At 48.8% G+C, this 25,733-nt stretch overlaps 1 protein-coding gene across 1 annotated transcript in view; it reads left to right on the top strand.

Annotated features, from left to right (window-relative positions):
- Nucleotides 1-25,733, top strand: part of LOC144754043 (antigen peptide transporter 2-like) — a 149,168-nt gene that overhangs the window by 69,865 nt on the left and 53,570 nt on the right. The window contains exons 7-9 of the mRNA XM_078641555.1: nucleotides 5,216-5,344; nucleotides 9,146-9,328; nucleotides 12,256-12,429. Of these exons, the coding sequence (XP_078497681.1) occupies nucleotides 5,216-5,344; nucleotides 9,146-9,328; nucleotides 12,256-12,429 (486 nt within the window). The remainder of the gene's footprint in view (nucleotides 1-5,215; nucleotides 5,345-9,145; nucleotides 9,329-12,255; nucleotides 12,430-25,733) is intronic.

The raw sequence follows: 25,733 nt of genomic DNA, 5'->3' as shown, positions 1-25,733 counted from the left end.
GGTGGCGGCATCGTAGGTAATGCGGGAGGGCTGGGCAGCGCGAGGGCCAGGGGGTCTGGCGCTGGGCGCGGTCCAGGCGCGGACGGGCGTAGACGGGCTTACCTTTGGCGCACCTTCGGCGCGGATTGGGCGCGGTCGCTGCGCGCGGGAACTACTGTCATATAAGGAAGAGGAGGGGGGAGGGGCGAGGGCGGCTCAGCTGGGAGGCGTGGCGGGCTCAAGGGAACAACAACAACAACACAATCAAAATGGAGGGGAGGGCAGAGCAGGGCGCCGGGGGATAACACACGAGGTCAATTTCACAATGCGCAAGTAAATATCAGAGCGAGCAAGCAAGCAGCCAGTAAAGCAGTGACCAAGCGATGAAAAACGCTAATGAATCCTGGCGCTGTCGAAATAAATAAATAAACACTGAAACGCTATAGAATCCTTGCGCTATTGAAATAAATAAATAAACAACACTGAAACGCTATACAATCCTGGCGCTGTTTAAATAAATAAGCAACACTTCGTAAGAAAGCAGCTTTGTAGTACGATACCGCCTTTCAGCAAGCAGACGGGGGAGCGACCACTCAAGGCAGGAGCGAGGAGTGGATCACACAAAAATGTAGTTCTCAAAGTAGTATTGTTTCCAGGCCTACTTCTTTAAATACGTGTGAATTCATGAAAGTTGTAAAGGTACTGATGCGAGGACATATAACAGGGATGCACTTTTTTGACTTTCCTTAATAACTAGACCCCTAATTACATCTGATCTTCTTCAAGGCCTTTATTATTATTGTCTTCTAGTTGCTATTTTTATGTACATTTTATTTTGAAAGCATTTTCTATTTTGCTTTCAGGCTTCAGCGAGTACTTGCATATAATCATAGAGCGCATACCGGTAACATTATAGGTAGCTTCAAATTGGTAAACTTTGCAAACGTGTGCACTTGTTATACTGGCACCACTGTTAGTAGTGCAAGCCGAGCTTTCTTATACACAGGCCACATGAAACAGTTTTATAAACATTTCAAGGCAACGGTGATAATTGTAGAAACAATAAAAAGTTACAATAGAAGGAAAAGGGAGCGAGCAAAAGCATAAACCGAAATTAGATCATTTTTTTCATCTTGCAACTAATATAGACGTATATTTTTTTCTAATAACCAAATAAAGGAAGAATTGTTAAAACTGAATGTTTATCTCATGTTCCAAATCTCCTGTGAACACAAAAGCTACCAACAGAATATGGAGAGGATAATAGGTGAGGTTAGGGTCGACGTGTGCCTAACGGGAAAGGTTCTACGAAAAGCAGTCGAGGGAATCACAGCAGAGGGAGACAGAATCACAGTAGAGGTCTTCATGGGTATATGCAAAAAAAGTGAATTGACTTATGGAGTTAACATGTTCTCTGCAGATGAGGGTGGACAAGCGAGAGGACCGTTTCCATCACAATAACATTCGGCTTCTTGGATTCCCTGATAACTTGAAGGCTGGTGCCTTCCCTAGATTCCTAGAAAGATAGTTACAAGAGTGGATCCCAGAGGATAACTATCGCCCAATTTTGTCAGCGAATGTATGCATTGGCCCTGTCGTGGATGTCATCACTGGGGAACACGCTCTCATCCAGTTACTGCCCGATTTCTTCATTACCGGGACAGGGATGGTATCCACAATGCTGCTAGACTAAAAGAATCTTTGCTCTATAAATCACAACCATATCCATCTTTCCTGATCTATCCAATCACTAAAAAGAATCTTCAGGAAATTAACATTAGGTATATGTTACTTTATCCGGCTAATCTTAGGATCTTCTTTTAACACCGCTCCTTCTTTTTTGAGACTCCACAAGCAGTGTTGGAAAGGATAGAGGAGAGACCGCGCATCATGCACATGGGCCTGCTTGCTCAGCTTGAAGAGGAGAGATACCACAATGGGGAAAACCGAGCAAAGGTAAAACGATCGACTCACAAGATTAGAAACCACCCTCGATACACAGCAAAAGACGATCTGTACCAATAAATACGCTCCGGGGACTGGCTCCTGAGATCGATCAACAAACTCCACACAAGGACTGGCTGACCTGGATCTCCTGCAACCCATAAGCATGACCACTCCGGTCCTCTTTCAAAGCCAAGCAGATGTTTCCTTGCCGGTTGATGAAGGGTGGGTTTCGCTGCACAAGCAGCTGGGAGAGATAGGTTATTGCAGACAGCACACAATAAACACATACATCAAGGGAGCCCCCTAGAAGCCGATAATACAATACTTTCTTCTCAGAGGGGCAGATGGTGAAGACCTTCACTCAATCTGTGTTGTATATCCGCAAACTCATGCTTTGTAAATGTTAATTTCCCTCACTGAGCTTTATCTTCACATACTCACTCTCGGTGAGTCATAATGTCCCTCACTGAGATTTATCTTCACATACCCATGCTGTCTGGATCTTAATGTCCCTCACTGAGCTTTATCTTCATAAACTCACTCTCTGTGGATCTTAATGTCCCTTACTGAGCTTTATATTTACAAACTCACTCTCTGTGGATCTTAATGTCCCTCAGTGAGCTTCATATTCACAAACTCACTCTCCGTGGATCTTAATGTCCCTCATTGAGCTTTATCTTCGCAAACCTATGCTCCATGGATGTTAATGTTCCTCACTGAGCTTTATATTCACATGCCCACGCTCCGTGGATCTTAATGTCCCTCACTGAGCGTTATCTTCACAAACTCTCTCTCCCTGGATCTTAATGTCCCTCACTGAGCTTTATATTCACATGCTCATTCTCTGTGGATCTTAATGTCCCTCACTGAGCTTTATGTTCACAAACTCACTCTCCGTGGATCATAATGTCCCTCACTGAGCTTTATATTCACAAGCTCATGCTCCGTGGATCTTAATGTCCCCCACTGAGCGTTATCTTCATAAACTCACTCTTGGTGGATCTTAATGTCCCTCATTGAGCTTTATCTTCTCATACCCGTGCTCCATGGATGCTAATGTCCCTCATTGAGCTTTATCTTCACATACCCATGCTCCGTGGAACTTTCAACATGACACTGCAGACACCTTTACCCAGTATTACATTACCTTTATCAGACACCACCATTGCAAATAACACAAATCTGACATACTACTTGAACCGCTATTTCATGGCCACAGTTTCAACGAAAGACAAACTCCAATATAAAAACCCTATTGACCACCAATGAAATAACGGAGGCCTTACAGCAACTGGCCTCCGGCAAGACCCTGAGGCAGGATTGCTTCCCTATGGAATTTTATATATGCCTCAATACATCACTAGCTCAGTCACTCCTTGGTAGGTTCGATGCGCTAAGGGCACAGTGTGCCTTTCCTTCAGAGATGTTCAAATCTACCCAAACTACATAGACCAACGAATGTCGATAATCATACGACCCAATCTCATTCATTAACTCTGAACTGAAAATCTTGGCCAAGGTATTAGTGACCCGAGTCGGAGGCATAATTACTAACTTAATACCTCCTGATCAGAGCGGTTTTATCCCTCATCGGGCCACTAGGCATAAAAGAAGGCGGGCTGCTAATGCTATGGCTTTGGGGCACCCTTAAAAGCCTCTTAGCGGTACTGTTAATCGACTCTGATAACGCTTTCGACGATGTATCATGGAAATGTCTATTTGATCTCCTTCATTATATTGGCTTTGGACCACCTTCCTGGCTTGCACCTGATGGACATGAAGGCAGTATCCAACTTAAGAGAGTTGTGAAATAGGGGTTCGCCCCTATTCTTCTATCGCAATAGTACCCCTGGAGTAAGCAGCGATGCAGGTGCTGATGGAGTTTGGTATACTCTCGGGCCTTCAAACCAACTGGAGTAAGACTAGACCATCATGACCATCAGGATACCTATCATTCATGGGCAGAGCACATAGGGTTGAGGGTTACAACACACAGTATTAAATATCTGGGGGTACATCGTACATACATAGAGGATGCAGTGCAATTATGGGCCTCCCTACCACCCGTCTATACTTGGAAAAGTGGCTCTTTTGAAAGGATTACTCTCCTGAAAGTACTTTATGCACTACAGAACTACCCTTTTCCCTTCCATGATGATTTCTACCTATGCTCACAACATGTCTTTGGTCCTTTCATTGAGATGGGAACCTCCGGTAAGTATCACTGTCCAAATGCTAGAACTCCATCTATGATGGGTAAAGGCCTATGATATATTCTATTACATGTAATATATTCTTTTACAAAGTCGCTTGTCTGACAATTTTCAATCATTATCAGCATAGGTGGGCACGAGGGCTGGTCCTGCATAGCCAGTGAGACTATGGTTTATCGGAGAGGAATCTCCAATATAAATCCTGTATGTGAAGCCACCCAGGCGGAAATCCAGTCTGCGACGAGGGTGGCCCTTGAGGTCTCGAAGACCTCTAATAAATGAATCGGGTGGTATGGAGGCTGGCGGGCCAGAACCCTCTATGGACTGGTAATACTCTCCCAGATGTCACAGCACTTGAGGGTTTTGGAGGAGAGGATCGTCTGGAAATCTATCTACTAGAAAATGTGGCCCCCACAGGTGCCCTGAGACCTTTCCTTGAGATGCAAGATGAATTTGGTCGACGGCACACACAATTCCATCAATATCTCCAAGCTGACCATGTTTGAACTCTCTGGTAGGGGAAAAGTATCTGCTCTATACCGTGCATTGATCATAAACTCTTCAGACACCGCTCCGAAACTCCGAGAGACATGGGAGGATGCTATAGGTCATCTAGATGAAGGTAAATGGATATCAGCGCTAATGGCCCCCAGAAAGACAGCCATGTCTAATGCATAGCGACTTATCCAGTCTACGTATCTTCATCGAGTTGACGTAACGCCGGCTAGACCTTGGCAAAGGCCACAGGGACCGGGACCAGGAGGTCTCAGATGTCAGTCCTCATTGGGCGACTTTTTAAAAACTTTCTGATCCTGTCCGGTTCTCAGGCCATTCTGGTAGAGAATAGCTTGCTGATTTTGTCAAGTAGTCCGAGATCCCTCAATAAATACCTAGATAATAAAAATGTAATTGAACCAAGCTGCCAAACAATGTGTTACAGGTAAGTAGCTTATTCGCAGTTCTCTGTATCCCTGGGCGCCTCTGATCCATCAACACTGTTGGGTGTTTTCTGATGTCTGTGGCGGGGTGCATTGATACAAGATGAGAGAGCTTGTCACTGTTTTGTCTCCTTGCAGCTGGCCGTGCTCGCGGTGCATGTGGCGATGCTGTACTTTGGGCAGCACCTGGTCCAGAGCGGTAGAATAAGCAGTGGGCGTCTCGTCTCGTTCATCCTATTCCAGATGGAGGCTGGAGATCACATAAGGGTAAGGGTCACCCTGGCGAACCGTTACTATTAAATGTAGGTATTTGTGCTTCAAATACTAATGTATCCTGAGTAAAATGATACCTAACTTGTGTGGGTGGGGCAAGGGGCTGTGACTGGGAATAATGGAATAGCACAGAGAATTCTAAGCGCTACATTTTTAAAAAAATACGTTTTTAGCTGATTCTGTATTGGACACCCACACAAGTGATGTATCATTTTACTTGGGACACTAAGGAGAACGCTGTGGGGTAGGACATTTGTGCCGCCACGGTTATTCCACACAAAAATATGTGGAAAATGTGTTTTTTACAGCTAAATTTGAAGTTTGCATGGCATTCTGGGTAGGAAAACGTTGGGGGATCCATGGAAGCCATACCTCATTGGACTCCCCCGGGTGTCTAGTTTTCAGAAATGTTTAGGTTTAGTAGTTTCCCAAGATGGCCGCTAAACTCGGGGCCAAAACCCCAGGTGCCCCCCCCCCCAAAAAAAACAGGTAGTTTTGTTTTAGGTAATTTTGAAGTTTCAACTGTACGATTTTGGCCATTTCCTGTGGCAGCCACTATGCCTACCCACACAAGTGAGGTATCATTTTTAATCGGAAGACTTGGGGGAACGCTGGGTGGGAGGACATATGTGGATCCACGCAGATTCCGGACATTTTCCCCAAAAATTTGACAAAAAAGTGATTGTCTCAGGTAAATTTCAGGTTTGCAGGGGATTTTGGGTAGGAGAATGTTGGGGGACACACGCAAGCCATACCTCGCTGGACTCCCCAGGTGTCTAGTTTCCAGAAATGTGTAGGTTTGGTAGGTTTCCCTCGATGGCTGCCGAGCCCCGGGTCAAAAACAAATGGGACCCCCCTTGCAAAACCAGGTTGGTTTGCGATAGGTAATTTTGATGTCGCCTCAATAGGTTTTGGGCCCTTGCCTGTCGCAGGTACTTGACCCACCCACGCAAGTAAGGTACCATTTTTCCTGAAAGATATTGGGGAACAACAGGTGGTTGAATTTTGTAGATCCACGCAGATTCCAGAACTTTCCTCCTCAGAAATGTAAGGAAAATGGGTTTTTTCAACAAATCTTTAGGTTTGCAAGGGATTCTGGGTAATAGAACCAGGTGAGAGCCAGTCAAGTCACCCCATCCTGGATTCCCCTGGGTGTCTAGCTTTCAAAAATATATCGGTTTGCTTGGTTTCCTTAGGTGCCGGCAGAGCTCGGGTTAAAAAACTACAGCTAGGCACTTTGCAAAAAAAGGGTCATTTTTCACTGTGAAAATGTGGTGTGTCCACATTGCGTATGGGCCGTTCACTGTTGCGGGCACTAAACCTACCCACACAAGTGAGGTACCATTTTTCTCGGAAGACTTTAGGGAACGTGGGGTGGGTGGAATTTTGTTGATCCACGCAGATTCCAGAACTTTCCACCAGAGAAATGTGAGGAACAAGTGTTTTTTGGGTCAAACTGTGAGATTTGCAAGGGATTCTGGGTAACAGAACTTGGTGAGAGCCAGTCAAGGCACCCCATCCTGGATTCCCCTGGGTGTCTAGCTTTTAAAAATGTATAGGTTTGCTAGGTTTCCCTAGGTGCCGGCAGAGCTAGGGTTCAAAAACTGCAGCTAGGTACTTTGCAAAAAAAGGGTAATTTTTCACTGTGAAAATGTGATGAGTCAAAGTTGCGTTTTGAGCCGTTTCCTGTCACGGGCACTAGGCCTACTCACACAAGTGAGGTACCATTTTTCTCTGAAGACTTTAGGGAACGCGGGGTGGGTGGAATTTTGTGGATCCATGCAGAGTCCAGAACTTTCCATCAGAGAAATGTGAGAAAAAAATGTTTTTGGGGACACATTTTTAGGTTTGCAAGGGATTCTGGGTAACAGAACCTAGTGATAGTCAGTCAAGTCACCCCATCCTCGATTCCCCTGGGTGTCTACTTTAAAAAAATGTATAGGCTTGCTAGGTTTCCCTAAGTGCCGGCAGAGCTAGGGTTAAAAAACTACAGCCAGGTACTTTGCAAAAAAAGGATAATTTTTTACAGCGAAAATGTGGTGTGTCCACGTTGCGTTTTGGGCCATTTAGTGTCTCGGATGACTTTGGGAAACGCGGGGTGGGTGGAATGTCGTGGATCTGCTCGGTTTCCAGAACTTTCCACCACAGAAATGTGAGGAAAATGTTTTTTTTTACAAATTTTTAGGTTTGCAAGGGATTCTGGGTAACAGAACCTTGTGCGAGCCAGTCAAGTCACCCCATCCTGGATTCCCCTTGGTGTCTAGTTTTTAAAATGTGTAGGTTTGCTATGTTTCCCTAGGTGCAGGCAGAGCTAGGGTTAAAAAACTACAGCTAGGCACTTTGCAAAAAAAGGGTCGTTTTTCATTGTGAAAATGTGGTGTTTCCACATTGCGTTTTGAGCCATTTTCTGTCGTGGGTACTAGGCCTATCCACTTAAGTGAGGTACCATTTTTTTCGGGAGACTTGGGGTAACACAGAATAGTAGAGCAGCTGTTATTAGCTATTGACTTTCGATGCATTTCTTCCAGGCCCGGACTGGCCGTTGAGGGCACCGGGCAATCCCCCGGTGCGCCGCAAGGGTGGGGGCCGGTTTTGGGCCCTGGGGGTCGTTTTTGTTACAGGGCCGTTTTTGCAGCATAGCTGCAAAATCGGCCCTGTAATAAAAACGGCCGAAAACCGGCCCCGGCAAAGAGCTCGGTCGCAACCCCAGGGGGCCGGCCGAGCACTTTGCCAAGGCCGGTTTTCGTTCTCAGTCCGGCCCTGATTTCTTCCAAATGAAAGATAATGGGTAAAAAAGAAGTCATTTTCACATAATGACCTATAATTCTCATGCTAGTATCGGTACTCCCAATTTTGGAAATGTGCAAATATCTACTGTTCCTAAACTCTATATTTTGTTCCCATTTCAGAAATACATAGGTGTCTTTCATACCCATTTTTCCATTTATACATTTTCCCAAAATAATTGCTATATACCGGGTACAAAATAAAAAACCATTGCAAGACACTGCTCAGTTATTGGCTCTGCATTCGTCGGGTTCTTGGTGAACCTACAAGTCTTATACATCCTCACAACCAGAAAGGTCAAGCGGATGTAACAGTATATTGCTTTCAAACAGCTGTCATAATTAGATAAAGTTACAGGTGAAAACGTTGACTGTTTATTTCAACTAATTTTCAATTTTTCCTATATTTAACTGTTAGTTTCTGTAAAGAAACCTTGAAGGTTCTACACAAATGACCCCTTGCTGAATTCAGAATTTTGTCTACTTTTCTAAAATGTATAGCTTTCATACCCATTTCTACCATTAACTGGAAGGACGTTGAAAGCACAACAACTTAGCAAAAATAGGCTATGTCCCAGAAAAACGCCAAAACTGTGTAAATATGTTAGTTTTTCTGATGAGAGTCTGCTTGTCCCATAAAGCTGGGAAGATGGTGATTTCAGCACCACACCCCCTTTTTTGATACCATTTGCAGGGGAAAAAACAGATGCTTTCATCTGTAGCCCTTTTTCCCATTTTTCCCCCCAAAAACTAGATTTAGTTGTATTTTGGCTCATTTCTGAGTTCCCTCCAGGGGGATCCGCAAACCCTGGGTACCTTTAGAATCCCCCTTATGTGGTAAAAAAAGTTACGGGGCCCTAAGCGCGAACTACCTCAAATAGCCACAAAAGGCTTGACAGGGGGGAAAAGCCCTAGCAGCGAAGGGGTTAAGGGAGGTCAGACAATGTTTACCGGGTGAGTTCACTTCCATCTGGAAAGGGATAACCTTCTCTCCTTCACCTCCCTGCAGTCCATGGTGCACATGTACAGCCAGATGATACTGTCCGTAGGGGCAGCGGAGAAGGTGTTCCAGTACATGGACCGAACTCCTGGGGTGTCCACTGGGGGTCACCTGAAGCCCGACACCCTACAGGGCCACATCCGGTTCAACAACGTGACGTTTTCTTACCCCACCCGGAAGGACGTGCTCAAGGTGAGTGAGTGTGGTAAGGACACGTCTGTCCCTCTCATGGAATGGGGAGAGGATGTGGTCTGAAGGCTAGACTGCCGACCTTGGAGCTGGGAAACCAAGGTTTGAACCTTGGTTGACTCCACATCCAGTGAATCTGGGCAAATCACTTAATCTCCCCGTGCCTACCACAAAAAAAATCAATGTGTCTGTGTGTAACGTAACCGGTGCTCATGTAATGTGCTCCAATACCTCGAGTTCGCGCTCGCAAAAAAAAACATTTATGAGGGCCAGGCTATGCCATGCCCATACACTGAGTAAGAACTCAGGAAAATCTTGGGTGAGCCCCTGAAGTCAGAGGGTCACAAAAAGGACCCTTTGACTTTCATCCCTGGCTTCGCCTCCACGCACACTGTGGCGGGGACCTGAGCGCTTCAGTGGGATTACGTACAGCAGCTGTAGGAACGCGTACCGCCCCGTGCGGTGCTCCAGGGTGTGGCACCTGGCGACTCGCCCCAATGAAAGAGAAACAAAACGCACAAAAAAACTAGTTTGAGGTCACACAGACCAACCTAACCTGCTTCAGCAATCCAGAACCTAAGCCAGCCCAGTGTTCCTGTGTCCCCGCCTCTAAACCCATGTACCCCAGTGTTCCTGTGTCCCTGCCTCTAAACCCATGTACCCCAGTGTTCCTGTGTCCCTGCCTCTAAACCCATGTACCTCAGTGTCCCTGTGTGCCTGCCTCTCAACCCATGTACCCCAGTGTTCCTGTGTCCCTGCCTCTAAACCCATGTACCCCAGTGTTCCTGTGTCCCTGCCTCTACACCCATGTACCCCGCTGTTCCTGTGTCCATGCCTCTAAACCCATGTACCCCACTGTTCCTGTGTCCCTGCCTCTAAACCCATGTACCCCACTGTTCCTGTGTCCATGCCTCCATGCCTCTAACCCATGTACCCCAGTGCTCCTGTGTCCCCTCTTCTAAACCTGTGTACCCCACTGTTCCTATGTCTCTGCCTCTAAACCCGTGTACCCCACTGTTCCTGTGTCCCCGCCTCTAAACCCATGTACCCCACTGTTCCTGTGTCCCCGCCTCTAAACCCATGTACCCCAGTGTTCCTGTGTCCCCGCCCCTAAACCCATGTACCCCAGTATTCCTGTGTCACCCACCTCTAAACCCATGTACCCCAGTGTCCCTGTGTCACCCACCTCTAAACCCATGTACCCCTGTGTTCCTGTGTCCCCTCTTCTAAGCCCATGTACCCCAGTGTTCCAGTGTCCTCGCCTCTAACCCATATACCCCAGTGTTCCTGTGTCCCCGCCCCTAAACCCATGTACCCCAGTGTTCCTGTGTCCCTGCCTCTAAGCCCATGTACCCCAGTGTCCCTGTGTCACCCACCTCTAAACCCATGTACCCCTGTGTTCCTGTGTCCCCTCTAAAACCATGTACCCCTGTGTTCCTGTGTCCTCGCCTCTAACCCATGTACCCCAGTGTTCCTGTGTCCCCGCCTCTAATCCATGTACCCCAGTGTTCCTGTGTCCCCGCCTCTAAACCCATGTACCCCTGTGTTCCTGTGTCCCCGCCTCTAAAACCATGTACCCCTGTGTTCCTGTGTCCCCGCCTCTAACCCATGTACCCCAGTGTTCCTGTGTCCCCACCTCTAAACCCATGTACCCCCGTGTTCCTGTGTCTCCGCCTCTGAAACCATGCACGAGGCTACGCTGCAGCACCAAGAGGAGCCAGGGTATTCTTGCATTTTTAAACATTTGAAGCTGTCATATACTAGTACTCTAGCCAAACTGGGAGAATGAAAGTCCTATTCTCTTTCAAAGAGATATAAATGCCTGGTCAACGCAGAGACTAGGCCTCATTAGAAGTGCAGCGTCAACCCTGTTATTGCCTCATCGGGGTTACACAGCTCCAGTGTGTTTTCGCCCGGACACCTCAGCTGCTGAAGGCCTCTGACATGTCTCACTCTGGGAGAAATTACGCATTGGAGGACGAATGAAGCCTGGCCACTTCTGCTTTCCATGATTCCCAGTTTTTAATGTATAGAATATTCTTACCTATAGATAGGAACAGACTGGCCACTCAGAGTTTTATCTGATATGCTTTCTTGCTTCTGACCTCACACCAACTTCTGTGTGAATATTGACTGTTCAGACCTAAGAGTCAACAACAAAAATTGGGGGCCACATTCATCAAGGTTTTGCGTTGACCTTCCATCACTCTAGGGGGCAGAGTGGTGACGCAAAACCCAAGTGAGATTTATCAAGCCAGGCCGACCACTATGAGTCAATCTGGGAAGGACACCTTGCGTGGCCCTGCGTGGCTCGACAAATCTAGAGTAACACGGCGCAAGTCGCTGCGTTGCATTACTCTGCCCTGGGGGGAGGGGGGGCATCCGATGGGGGGAACGTGGGTGTTCCCACGCATCCACCCTTGGATTTTGGCTTATTCCCAGATTTACCATTAGTCATAGACCTGGGAATGCATCTATATGCTATACTTCCCCAGGTGAGGCATAAAAGAGAGAAATATCTTTATTTCTCCTCCTTGTTTCCTCTTTCTACTCGTGCTGTGCAATGCCGCACACACAGAAAGGAAAATGTCTGTCAGGATTGTTTTGTGCAGGAAAATCTCCCTTCCTGGACACAAAAAAATCCTGCCTAGAATGCAGGCACCTTTGCACCCTAGTGCAAGGGTGTCTGTGTTGGTACGAGGCAGCCAAAAGTCCGCCAGCTCAGAAGATGAGGTTGCGGGAGGAGCCGTATATTGGTCCAACCCCCAAGTAATTCTGTCAATGTTTGAGATTGTTGTAAACCTGATGCTGACCTGCAGGTCTGTTGAAGTGCCGAAACGGCTCATATGTAGACTCAGAAGTTTAGTGTCGGAGGGATCCAATCCTGTGCTCCGTGTTACTGACTGATTCTGTCCATCTCTCTTTGTTAGGACGTCTCTTTTGATCTGAAGCCTGGTAAAATGACAGCCCTGGTGGGACCTTCGGGCGGAGGAAAGACCACATGTGTGTCTCTACTGCAGCGCTTCTACGAGCCGCAGGCTGGGGAGATCCTGCTGGACGGACGACCGATTGAGCAGTACGACCACAAGTATCTCCATTCAAAGGTAACAACGTGGATGTATCTTGTGCAGGAGGACGTTTTTCCTCAGGTGGCTTCCAGGGTTAATGGAGGAGGAACCTTAACTAAACCATCCCAGCCGGTGCCTGTAAAGGAACCAGGCAGGGGCTGGCCAGCATATGTCCTACCAGGAATCAAGGCTTCAAGGGGGTCAGTCGGTGCCTGTACTGAACCTGCCCCAGACGGATCAAGCCTTACTTCCGCATCACGGCCACACTTGAAGCTAATATACCTCGCTTCCCATTAGAACCACCTTCTTTCTAACCACTGGAAACATTAATAACAGCCAGACATCTAGAAAGTTGGTGACAACCCTCTATATGACTACTCCGACTGATGCCCCTATAACAGCCATCAACTCTTAGGTGAACTAGGACAGTGCTCTACTTATGCAATAAAATGACACGGAATGGGGATTCTGCTGCATGCAAACGGCTCGCCCAACATCTAGCCGTAGACTCCGCACAATCCATTTCAAATATTGCATATGGTGCGAGTCTATGCAAAATGAGATTGCAAAGTTAGGGGGGGTGCCAATACCAGCCCTTTTATTTGCGGACGACACTATTTTAATATCCCAATCCCCAAAGGGCTTGCAATGCGTAATACATTCTTTTGGTGCTTATTGTGACTCTAAAGGCCTAGAAATAAATTCTATCAACACAAAATATATGGCAGTTAACCCACATACATCTTTTAAGAAGAACATAACTGTGAAAAATCAGAAGCTAGAATATGTGCAGAATTTTAATTATCTAGGCATAACACTGGATACCAAAATGACCTGTCAACTGCAACTGCAGAAACGTAAGACCATTCTGCTTCAAAACTCTCTACCAATATTAAAAAAACATGGGGATAGTATTACTAAGGCAGTATCCCCTGCACTCGAGGTATATAAATATAGTGCACAATCGGCATCCCTTTATGGGGCTGAACTATGGGGGCCTTCATGTAGGAATACATTTGTGGGAGAAGAAAATAAGTTTTTTTGGTAGTTGTTACGTCTCCCTGTGGGCACACCTGTAATTCCTATCGTATGGACTTAAATACTAAGGGGCAGATCTATAAGAAAGTGCCGCAGCGTGGCACCGCAAGCCCTTTGGCTGCACCACGCTGCGGCACTTTCAGGCTCTCCCCTGCTCTGGCGCACAAACAGCTGCCTAGCGCTGGTGCGGGCACCCTTGCACCATGGTGCAAGGATGCCTGCGCCATGGGGAGATTGTTTTCGTGCAGGAAGGGGCACCTTCCTGCACAAAAGCAAACACTTAAGGCTTTTTCCTCTTCCAATGTGGGCTGCAGAATGCAACACGCTTTGAAAGAGGAAAAAACGAGGAGAAATGAAAGCATGTCTACTCGTCACGCCTCCCTACGCCACCTCTAGGGTGGCGTAGCATTCAGACGCATCTCCAGATTGACGATTTCTCGTAAATCTGGAGATGTGTCTTGTTCCATGGGTGTAGCGTGGGAACATCCACAGCAACACCCATGGAACGCCCCCTCAACGCAAAGTGCTGTGTGTGAAGGGGCCGTATTTACAAGGAGAGGAAAAGTCGCGTAGGGTGGCTTTTCCTCTCCTTGTAAATACAGAGGAGCGTGTCGTACTGGTGGCGCAGGGGGCTTGTAAATCTGCCCCGCAACGTATCGATCACCAAGCCATATTAAGACCATTATTGTTCTGGGTACGACTGTGGTTAACAACCGAACTAGCCCACAACAAAGAAGGGCTACAAGAAACTTTAAAGTTTGACCCAGACACTAGCCTTCAGTGGATTAAGCATGTCTATTACTGTTTTTGTGTGAACTTGGGCTGAAGCATTTTTGGGAAGAACCCAGCCTATTGACACCAGTTACCAAGAAAATACTGAAAACTACATATGGAGGGGCAATGCACAAAATACGATTCTAGCTCCCCGCATTGTGCGTATGTAGAGTTTGTAATCAATTCAATAATCTTTCTTTCGGTTTGGTTTAAACCATAAAAGATACACAATAACAATTCATACACAATGGTTAACCCCTTGGACCCTCATGACGAGCTGAGCTCGTCATGAGCCACGGCGCACCGGGGCTCGTGACGAGCTCAGCTCGTCGTGGCCCGTGGAACGCTCAGGTGCGGGGATAATTCCCCTGCTGTGCTGAGCGTTCCACGGGAGGCAATACACCTGTGACGAGCTGAGCTCATCATGAGCACAGGAGCGCCGTAGTTCATGACGAGATCAGCTCGTCATGAGCATGCGGGCGCTGTGCGCGCCCTCCTCCCCCCAGCACAGCGGGGGAATAACCCCCGCAGCGAAGGAGTTAATAAAACACAAATAAAAGAACAAAACATTCCACAGGCACCGCTTTTGACAATATGCAAATACTGAAAAGATCACAGTTTAAATACAAAATATTAAATAGAGCAAAACCGGAAATCTATCTAACAGGTTAAAAATATGATAAAATATTCTAAGCTTAGTTTAGTAAATCTGGAACGTTTGAGAACATAAAGACCAGATAGGGTTGAGAAGAACCGAAGACTAGAGGGGACTATATATACATGATATAAGTGCAACTTTCCCGAGTAGGTCTAATCAAAAAGTGCAGGTGCTTTAAAGTGCTAGTTGAATACTCTATACAATCAGGTATGCTTAACAGTACATTCTGCTTGGACTCTCGGCAGTTTCTAAAGTGGAAATGCATGGTTAATAAGCACCTTAATTCAAGATTACACATGTGTTTCAGACTACTAACATTTCTAGCCTTTTTTCCTCTTATTATGCCAACATCAAACACATATCTACTGACAATAAAAACAATTTTCTGGGAAGTGTTGGTTTTCAATATTCTTTCTGCCTCAAGACAAGACCTGGTGCCCATGTTTCGACAGGGAGGTTTAATCCATTTCTTACTAGACGTAGCGTAGGCAGGGCAAAAGTACAGTAAGTGTAGGTCATTTTCTTGTGTATCAAGTTGGCATGATGCACAGCACTCCGTGTTACTCTCGCCTGTTTTTGGCCCCATTTCGATGTGTTCAAGTTGGTTTGCAGAACACCATAACGAAAATTCATATTGAATATGCTACTTACCAGTATGCATCTGTTCTTGGCATGTAGGGCTGCTGACATTCATATCTATAGCATAGATCGCCGCCTAGTGTTGGGTCCGGATGATTGCACATTGTTGTCCTGGAAGAGTCTTCGAAGTATCACGAGATAGGTGGCTCCTCCCCTGGACTACAGTGCGCATGGGCATCGACTCCATCCTCAGATTGTTTTTTTACGCCATTGGGTTCGGATGTAATTTCATTATCTCCAGTTGGAATCGACATAAACTTTTTCGAGGCCAGAAGACCTTTTTCGAACCGTCGGTATAGTTTGCGTTCGGTCCCCGGTTCACTTCCAACTCAGTCCGAGTCGGATATCCAGGGAGTCGTGTAACTCTCCGGTGATCGAGGCCCTGTCGACGCAGCAAGACTTTCGACGGCATGGAACGGAGTCCGTTCAAGAAATGTCCTGTGTGTGGATCGAAGTATCCACACATTGACATCCATCCAGTGTGCAACAAGTGCCTGTCGCCGGACCACGACGAAACAGCTGTGTGGCCTGTTCCAGGTTTCGTTCGAAGAAGACGATTCGGCTTCGGCGCGTGGCGCGCCTCGAGGCCCGAAGCGGATGTCGAAGGCCAAGACGTAGAAGTCGTCGACGAGGTAGGAGACGACGATGAGGCCTATGGGGCCATGGAAGATCGCCCAGACAAAGGGCTATGCCCCGTTCGAACAATTACAAAGGCTCAGGTCGAGGGATCGCCACATGGCCTTACCCAAGACCTTATACCCGCATCCACGGCCCCGCCTTCCGAACCGGCTACGGACACTTCGGCATTGTTGAAAACAAAACCGAAACTGAAACCATCGGTGTCGACAAAAACAAAGATGGTCGAGGCGCCATCGAAACCGAAGACGTCTGCTCCCACATCGACGCCATCGTCTACCGAGGTGCCGGGGCAATCGAAGCCGAAGAAAGCCATCGACCCGGTCAAGGTGCTGAAAGTGGTCAAGGTCGTCGAGCCGAAAACAAAACAGGCCGTCGACTCGGAGTCCAGCAAGGTCGTCGAGCCGAAAACAAAAAAGGCCGTCGACTCGGAGTCAAGCAAGGTCGTCGAGCCGAAGTCCAAAAAGGCCGTCGAGCCGAAGTCAAGCAAGGGCGTCGAGCCGAAGACTGGGACCCCGACGCCAGTGGTCAAGGCCGCCGATCCGAAACCGTCGGCGTCGACGTCTGCGGCCATGGACAGAGATCGTAGCGCCCCTAAGAAGGATGCTCCTACGCCTCGATCGGAAAAGCCGAAGTCGTCATCGATGCTCGGGTCCTCCCCTGGGGGTGGACCGAGGTCAACTGTCGGGTCGACGAAACCGTCCGCTTCCTTCATGAAGCAGGTCTCGGACTCCCTCAAGCGACTTAGGGACAAGGCTTCAGCGTCGGAACCGAAGACGCCTTCCACCCCGAAGCAAGCTGTCCCGACGCCAAAGACTTCGGCGCCGCTACTCTTCACGTTGCGGCCGAAGGTGGCGCCGAAGGCCTTCGCACCACGGTTGGTGCCCAAGGACTCTGTGGTATCGAAGCTGGGAGTTTGAAGCATCGACCACCCTTACTAGAGGAGCAGTCGGAGCATTTCATCGATGCCGACACCGGAAAGCTTACGCTTTACAAAAGGAAAATCACGGCATCGCAGCCGTTGGAGTCATACACTATTCCTCTGAAGCGCAAGAGGCCTGCTCCAGAATCCCCGGTCTTGGTCGAACCAATACTTCCTCAGACTACAAGAATTGCAACACCCTCACCCACTTACTCTGATGGAGAGGATGCAGGGGAGCAGGACGAAGAATACAATTTTCCTGCCAACACAGAGCCTGAAGAACAACAGGACTCATGGGTGGAGGCAGGTGACCAAGGGGATCAGCACACCGTCCATGACCCTCAGGTGTACAACGTCAAGACCTCTCCCACTGAGGATTCTGCGGCATTTAATGCCTTGATTGAGAGGGCAGCTAAAAACCACGACGTGGAAATGCATGCTGACCCTGTGGAGGTGGACTTCCTCTTTGACACTTTCTCAACTGCTGAGAAAACTGTAAAGACTATTCCAATGCTGAAGGGGGTCCTTAAGCATGCTGCGGAAATTTTCTGGTAGTTTCGAATGCCCGCAAAAGGGCGAATTCGCAGACCACCGGTGAAGCTCCTCCCCCAGACAAAGAATCTAAAGTGCTGGAGGCATCAGGAAAGAGAGTAGCAGCTCAGGCAGCCAATATCTGGCGTATCTCTAACACGCAGGCACTCTTGGCTAGATACGACAGGGCACACTACTACACACTAGAGACCCTGTTGCAGCATCTACCTGATCAATATAAAGAGGCGGGGGAGATGCTTATCCAGGAAGGGAAGCTCATCTCGAACGCTTCTATCAAATGTGCACTAGATGTTGCGGACACTGCTGCCAGGGCAATTAACACCAGTGTGATGCTGAGACGTCAAGCATGGCTTAGGATCTCCGGGTTTAAGCCGGAAATACAAACTACCATCCTTAACCAGCCGGTCAACCCTGACAGATTATTTGGTCCTGAGGTGGATACCACCCTGGAAAAAATAAAAAAGGATACCGAGACTGCCAAGTCCATGGGTGCACTCCAGTCCCAGCAGTTTCGGGGGAGCACTTTTCGTCGCTCAGGCAATAGGGGTGTTACCAGAGGCCAGATGTCCCAGCAAACACAGTTCAATAAAGGTGGGGCGCTGTTGGACTTGGCCCTTAGGGCAGGTTCACCCCTAAACTTTTTGCTTTTATTTGTGACCCTGTGTTAGTGATTTTTGGGTCTCTGCGCACTTTTACCCTGGGTCCCAGAGTAGAGTGCGTGCGTGTAGTATGGCTGGCCTGCCCTCCCATAGGAATGCATGGGGAATGTGTGTGTCCCTGGTAGTTCCTGATGTGTGGGGAGTGCAGGCTCGAGTTTGGTATGTGACCTCGTGAGAATGAATGCTGTACGATGGTATGTGCGGCTTGTATGTGTCTAGAAGGGAAGTGCTACTTCTGGACATTGATGTGTGTGTGCAGTGAGGGTGCTGGAGCGTGATTGGCTGGAGCTGGCTGGCATGCCCGGCTCCAGGAAGTCTGGATGGGTCTGCCCGGTGGTGAGTGTGAGATTAGCATGAGTGATGTGTGGGAGGAGTGCACCTGTGTCCTGGATGGGCTGGGTTTTCCCCACACAATGCTGGCTCCGCCCCCTGTGGTGTGTCTAACGACCCTAGCCTCCCCAGTGAATGAAAGGGGTGGTTGGCCCATCAAGAGTGCTTCCAAGCCAGCTGCAACTGGTTTTCCCCCCACCCTGCACCCTGAAACAAAGGATTTCACAGTATAAGAAGGGGCTGTGTCCCCAGGAATGTTGTTCTGCTTTTGGATCCTGCCAGAGGGGCCTGTTGCTGCTGCTGGGGCCAGGAGGACCGCCACTTGGAGTGTCTCCCTGCCTGGAGACCCAGTGGGCTGGCTCTGGCCCAGCCTTGCCCCCCTGCCTGCCTCCAGCCCCTGCTGGAGCTTGTGCTGTGCCTACAGCACTGAGAGCGCTGCTCTCTGCCCTTCAGCGCTGGGGAGCGCTGGTATCCCTTGGCTAGCGCTTGAGAGCGCTTTATTTGGCTCCTAGCGCTGTGAGTGCTTTAATTTTATCACTAGCGCTGAGGAGCGCGTTGCCTGCCTAGCGAGTGCCCACCTCGCTTATTTTTGATTAATTAGCCCCCTGGCAGGTGCCCACCCTGCCAGGGACCTTGCCGCTATCTTTTAAGTTTACCTCGAGGGAGCCCACTCCTCGGTAAACTCACCCCCCGCCTGGAAGTGCCGGAGACGGGCCGCTCCGCTGCCCGCGACGACCCGGAAGTGTTCCTGCCGGCCGACCAATCACAGCGCGGCCCCGGGAGAAGCAACCGGAAGTCCCGCCTCGCCGCCGGGAGAGAAGAGCCCAGCAGCGAGGAGAGGCGGCGAAAAGGTGCAGGCGGGGCTCCGTTGCAGGGAGGAGAGCCCCGCCGCCCACAAGAGGAAGATCTGCAGGGGCCGGCAGTGCTCCGGTGGCAGAGAGGAGCCCCGCCGCCCAAGAAGAGCCCCGGACCTTCGCCAGACAGCCGGTGAGTGACGAGAAGGGAGGAGGGCGTCGGGGCACATTGCCGGTGCCCGCCCCTCCCCCCTCCAGTGTGTAGAGCCTGAGAGGCTCCAACGATCCCGGGGGTGGTCCTGATGATCTAGAGCGGCCCCGGTTGGCAGAGGGCCGCTCCCACGAGTCTCCCTAGAGCAGAGAAGGGAGAGGGGGCATGTCGGAGCAGATTGTCACTGCCCGTCCAAAGGAATCAGGGGCACATTCGCATTTGAGCCCTAGAGGCGCTGAGGTGCCATTTCTTTCCTGCGAGCCACGAGGCTCCCCACGCCCGCAATTGTGTGTTGAGCCCAGAGTAGGCTCGAGGGGGCAGTTCTTTGTTGTGTGAGCCCTGAGAGAGGCTCATCGCCCCATTGTTATCTAGAGCCCAGAGAGGCTCTTAGCCCCACCCTTGTTCTTGAGCCCAGAGAGGCTTGAGTGCCCATTCCTGTTGAAGAGCCTGAGAGAGGCTCAGGAGGGCCAGTTCTTGCCTAGAGCCCAGAGAGGCTCCTTGCCCAGTTCTTGTCCAGAGCCCAGAGAGGCGCCGCAGTGCCACAGTGGTGGTTCTTGAGCCAGAGAGGCTCCAACGTTGCCCTAACTTTATCTGCACCAGTTGCCCAGCACTTTGTGGGCAACTGCCACGTTTAGGCCCCCTGACATTTGGGACACAGGGCGTCCTAGCCCTAGAGAGGCCAGTTGGCCTAGGGACAGTCACAGGTGGTGACTTATGTGAGTTGGCGCAATTGTACTTTTCCTGCACCTCTGAATGTATTTTTATGCGTCATGTGCCGTGTTCTTACACCTTTGAATGAATGTTATGCATTGCATCATGTGTTATGTTCTTACACCCCTACAGGTATTGTGATACTTAGGTGGTTGTTTTTTTTTTCCTAGTGCAGGTGGTGCTAGTGAGGTCCTGTTACCAGTGATTACTGGTTGTGTGCTCTGTTTTTATATTGTGTGCTACAGTGATTTTACTTTCTACAAGTGCTAAGTTCTAAAAGTGCATACCCTTGACAGTGGTCCAGGTGGCCCTGTCCTGTACATTATCCCTTGCAAATTCTGCCCGTGCCTCTGGCACAGTGTAACAAGATGTGTGTCTTATCTAATGTATGTTTATTATAATACAAAGGCTATTTTTTATATAACCTTGTGTGGAGTTTCCTTTGTGGTGGGCTTTGGGTGTTGTTGCTGGGGTGCGTGCGCAAATACTTAACTTACATCGCCTCCAAGTTTAGCCTTGCTGCTCGCGCCACGTTACCTAGAGGGTGAGCAGGGGTTATCTTGGCGTGTAACTCCCTTGCCCTGACTTGGGAGTGGTGGTCTCTGACTGACTTTGGCGAAAGCCCTGGCCAGCCAGGGATCCCATTTCCAACAGGCGCAATCCTCTTACACCAAGCAAAGTAGAGGAGGTTACCGGGGCAACAGCACCAAGGGCAGAGCCAGGGGCAACAACAACTCCCGTTCCTCCGCCGCCAACAAACAGTGACTCCCTGTCACTGCCCCCCGACCATCCAACACCTGTCGGGGGGAGACTCCAGAAGTTCCTGCCAGTCTGGAAATCCATCACCACAGACAGGTGGGTCAGGAAACTTATCCAGTTCGGCTATTGTTAGGAGCTAACATCCACTCCACCCAACATACCACCAAGACACCGTCCTATGTCCACAGAGCATTTGCACTTATTGCAGCAGGAGGTTCTTGTCATGCTGCAAAAAGGCGCAATAGAGCTCGTGCCAGTGGAGGAAGAAGGCACAGGGATGTATTCCCTGTACTTCTTAATCCCAAAGAAGGACGGGTCCCTCAGACCTATTCTGGACCTAAGGCCCCTAAACCAGTACATTCTCTCAGAACACTTCCACATGCTAACACTGCAGCAGGTTCTTCCATTGCTCAATCAGGGAGACTTCCTCGCAACCTTGGATCTCAAGGATGCCTACTTTCACATCCCACTCCATCCATCCCACAGGAAATACCTCAGGTACACCATTCAGAATCAGCATTACCAATTGAAGGTCCTTCCTTTCGGGGTGACCACAGCCCCCAGAGTGTTCACGAAATGTCTGGCGACAGTGGCGGCGCACCTCAGGAGACAAAACGTCTATGTCTATCCTTATCTGGACGACTGGCTGGTTCAGGCAAAGTCGGCCCAGCAGTGCGCTGCCGATATGTCCCACACCATTCACCTTCTTCACGGTCTGGGCTTCTCACTGAACTATCCGAAGTCGCACCCTCAGCCAGCCCATGTGCGGCAGTATCTGGGCGCGACGATAGATACTCTGGCAGCCACGGCTCAGCCAAATTCAGTGAGGATCGACAACATCCAGTCGATAATCCAAAGGTTCAGACCGCAACACTCACTTCCAGCGAGAGTGTTCATGCAGTTGATAGGCATGATGGCCTCCTGCATCTTCATAGTCCCGCACGCAAGGTTGCATATGCGTCCGCTCCAAGAATGTTTGGCACATCAGTGGACTCAGGCTCAAGGACAGTTGAACGACCTAGTGTTGGTGACCGGTCGGGCATACAACTCTCTGCATTGGTGGACTCCACACAACCTTTGCAAGGGCCGACCGTTCCAAGAGCCTGTGCCACAGATTATCCTGACGACGGACGCATCTCTCCAGGGATGGGGAGCTCATGTGCTCCATTACACGGTGTAGGGATTATGGACGACGCAGCAAAAGAAGATGCACATCAACTACCTAGAACTGATGGCAATCTTCATGGCACTCAAGTCCTTCAAAGTACATCTGTGCAACAAAGTCGTGTTGATCCGGACGGACAACATGACGGCCATGTACTACATCCAAAAGCAGGGAGGTACACACTCTCCACAGTTGTCTCATCTGGCTCAGAGCATGTGGAAGTGGGCCATTCAGAGGAACATCTTCCTCATGACGGAACACCTCCCGGGCAAAGACAATCAGATGGCGGATCTGCTCAGCAGGTACAGCCACCAAATGCACGAGTGGGAGATACACCCATCAGTACTCCACCCGTACTTCCAGCAGTGGGGTCATCCAGAGATAGACCTGTTTGCCACAAGAGAAAACGCAAAATGCCACAGCTTTGCCGCCAGGTTCCCTCACCCACAGTTGCAGGGCAATGCGATATGGAAGAACTGGTCAGGCAGATTTGCGTACGTTTTTCCCCCAGCACCTCTCATACCGCTGGTGGCAAGAAAGCTAAAGCAGCACTCGATGACGCTCATCCTGGTTGCTCCAACGTGGGCACGCCAACCAAGGTACACCACATTTCTAGAACTCTCCGTGGTACCGCATCAAAGGCTGCACCTCACACCCAGGCTCTTGACGCAGAACCATGGCGACATTCAGCATCCAGATCCGCAACAGCTCAATCTGGCGATCTGGCTCCTGAGGTCTTAGAATTTGGCTACCCTGATTTGCCTCCTGAATGCATGGACATCATCCGGGAGGCAAGAAAGCCCACTACCAGAGCTTGCTATGCAGCGAAATGGAAGCGGTTTGTAATTTACTGTACAGAGCACAACATCAACCCGCTAGATGCATCCATTCCTAATATCATCTGCTATTTGTTACATCTTTACAAATGCGATCTAGCATATGCTTCCATTCGGATACACTTATCCGCCATAGTGGCTTATCTCCAGAACAGGCAGCATCCCTCTGTTTTCAGGGTGCCTGCCATTAAAGCCTTCCTAGAAGGGCTGAAGCGGGTCATTCCTCCCAGGACCCCGCCAGCTCCTGTGTGGAACCTCAATGTGGTCCTCACCAGGTTGATGGGCCCACCTTTTGAGCCTCTACATTCATGTGAGATTCAGTTCTTAACATGGAAAGTGGCTTTTCTCATTGCCATTACATCTCTACGGCGTGTTAGTGAGCTACAGGCGCTCACTGTACAAGAGCCATTTATTCAAATTCATTCCAACAGGGTGGTGCTGCGCACTAACCCTAAATTCCTTCCTAAGGTGGTTTTGCAGTTTCATGTCAATCAAACCATCGAACTGCCCGCATTCTTTCAGAACCCTGAGACAGTAGCAGAAAGAATGCTCCACACTCTTGATGTCAAAAGAGCGTTGATGTACTACATTGATAGAACCAAAGATTTTAGAAAGACACAACAGCTCTTTGTTGCCTTCTCAGCCCAGCACAAAGGCAACCCCATTTCCAAAGCAGGTATAGCCAGGTGGATCGTTAAATGTATTCAGATTTGCTATCAGAGGGCTAAGCGCACTTTAACAGTCCCCCCCGGAGCCCACTCCACCCGCAAGTTGGGGGCCTCCATGGTGTTCCTGGGTAATATTTCTTTGGAAGATATTTGTAGAGCAGCCACATGGTCTACACCACATACATTTACTAAACATTACTGTGTAGATGTGCATTCCAAGCAGCAGGCAGCTGTAGGGCAGGCTGTTCTTAAAACACCTTTTCAGACTTCTGCAGCTGGCACAGGCGGCCACCGTTAATGGAGGGACTGCTATGTATTCTATGCTATAGATATGAATTTAGCAGCCCACATGCCTCGAACTGAATATGCTACTTACCAGTATGCATCTGTTCTTGGCATGTAGGGCTGCTGACATTCATATCGCCCGCCCTCCTCCCCGGCGCCTGTAGCGGCTGCAGATTTTCTTGCATTTACTCTTAAGCATGGCCATCGCTTACACTATTACACTCCATCTTTGCCACAATGGCTAAAAACAATCTGAGGATGGAGTCGATGCCCATGCGCACTGTAGTCCAGGGGAGGAGCCACCTATCTCAGGATACTTCGAAGACTCTTCCAGGACAACAATGTGCAATCATCCGGACCCAACACTAGGCGGCGATCTATGCTATAGATATGAATGTCAGCAGCCCTACATGCCAAGAACAGATGCATACTGGTAAGTAGCATATTCAATATGAATTTTCGTTATGGTGTTCTGCAAACCAACTTGAACACATCGAAATGGGGCCAAAAACAGGCGAGAGTAACACGGAGTGCTGTGCATCATGCCAACTTGATACACAAGAAAATGACCTACACTTACTGTTCTTTTGCCCTGCCTACGCTACGTCTAGTAAGAAATGGATTAAACCTCCCTGTCGAAACATGGGCACCAGGTCTTGTCTTGAGGCAGAAAGAATATTGAAAACCAACACTTCCCAGAAAATTGTTTTTATTGTCAGTAGATATGTGTTTGATGTTGGCATAATAAGAGGAAAAAAGGCTAGAAATGTTAGTAGTCTGAAACACATGTGTAATCTTGAATTAAGGTGCTTATTAACCATGCATTTCCACTTTAGAAACTGCCGAGAGTCCAAGCAGAATGTACTGTTAAGCATACCTGATTGTATAGAGTATTCAACTAGCACTTTAAAGCACCTGCACTTTTTGATTAGACCTACTCGGGAAAGTTGCACTTATATCATGTATATATAGTCCCCTCTAGTCTTCGGTTCTTCTCAACCCTATCTGGTCTTTATGTTCTCAAACGTTCCAGATTTACTAAACTAAGCTTAGAATATTTTATCATATTTTTAACCTGTTAGATAGATTTCCGGTTTTGCTCTATTTAATATTTTGTATTTAAACTGTGATCTTTTCAGTATTTGCATATTGTCAAAAGCGGTGCCTGTGGAATGTTTTGTTCTTTTATTTGTGTTTTATTAACTCCTTCGCTGCGGGGGTTATTCCCCCGCTGTGCTGGGGGGGAGGAGGGCGCGCACAGCGCCCGCATGCTCATGACGAGCTGATCTCGTCATGAACTACGGCGCTCCTGTGCTCATGATGAGCTCAGCTCGTCACAGGTGTATTGCCTCCCGTGGAACGCTCAGCACAGCAGGGGAATTCTCCCCGCACCTGAGCGTTCCACGGGCCATGACGAGCTGAGCTCGTCATGAGCCACGGCGCTCCGGGGCTCATGACGAGCTCAGCTCGTCATGAGGGTCCAATGGGTTAACCATTGTGTATGATTTGTTATTGTGTATCTTTTATGGTTTAAACCAAACCGAAAGAAAGATTATTGAATTGATTACAAACTCTACATACGCACAATGCGGGGAGCTAGAATCGTACTTTGTGCATTGCCCCTCCATATTTCGATGCTGGAGGGAAGTGATGGACTCGCTATCTACTACAGTGGGTGAGGAACTGCCAATGAATCCAAAATT

The sequence above is a fragment of the Lissotriton helveticus genome, chromosome 5_1 (assembly GCF_964261635.1).
Source record: "Lissotriton helveticus chromosome 5_1, aLisHel1.1, whole genome shotgun sequence".
Classification (NCBI taxonomy): domain Eukaryota; kingdom Metazoa; phylum Chordata; class Amphibia; order Caudata; family Salamandridae; genus Lissotriton; species Lissotriton helveticus.
This window is presented reverse-complemented; position numbering and strand designations above follow the sequence as displayed.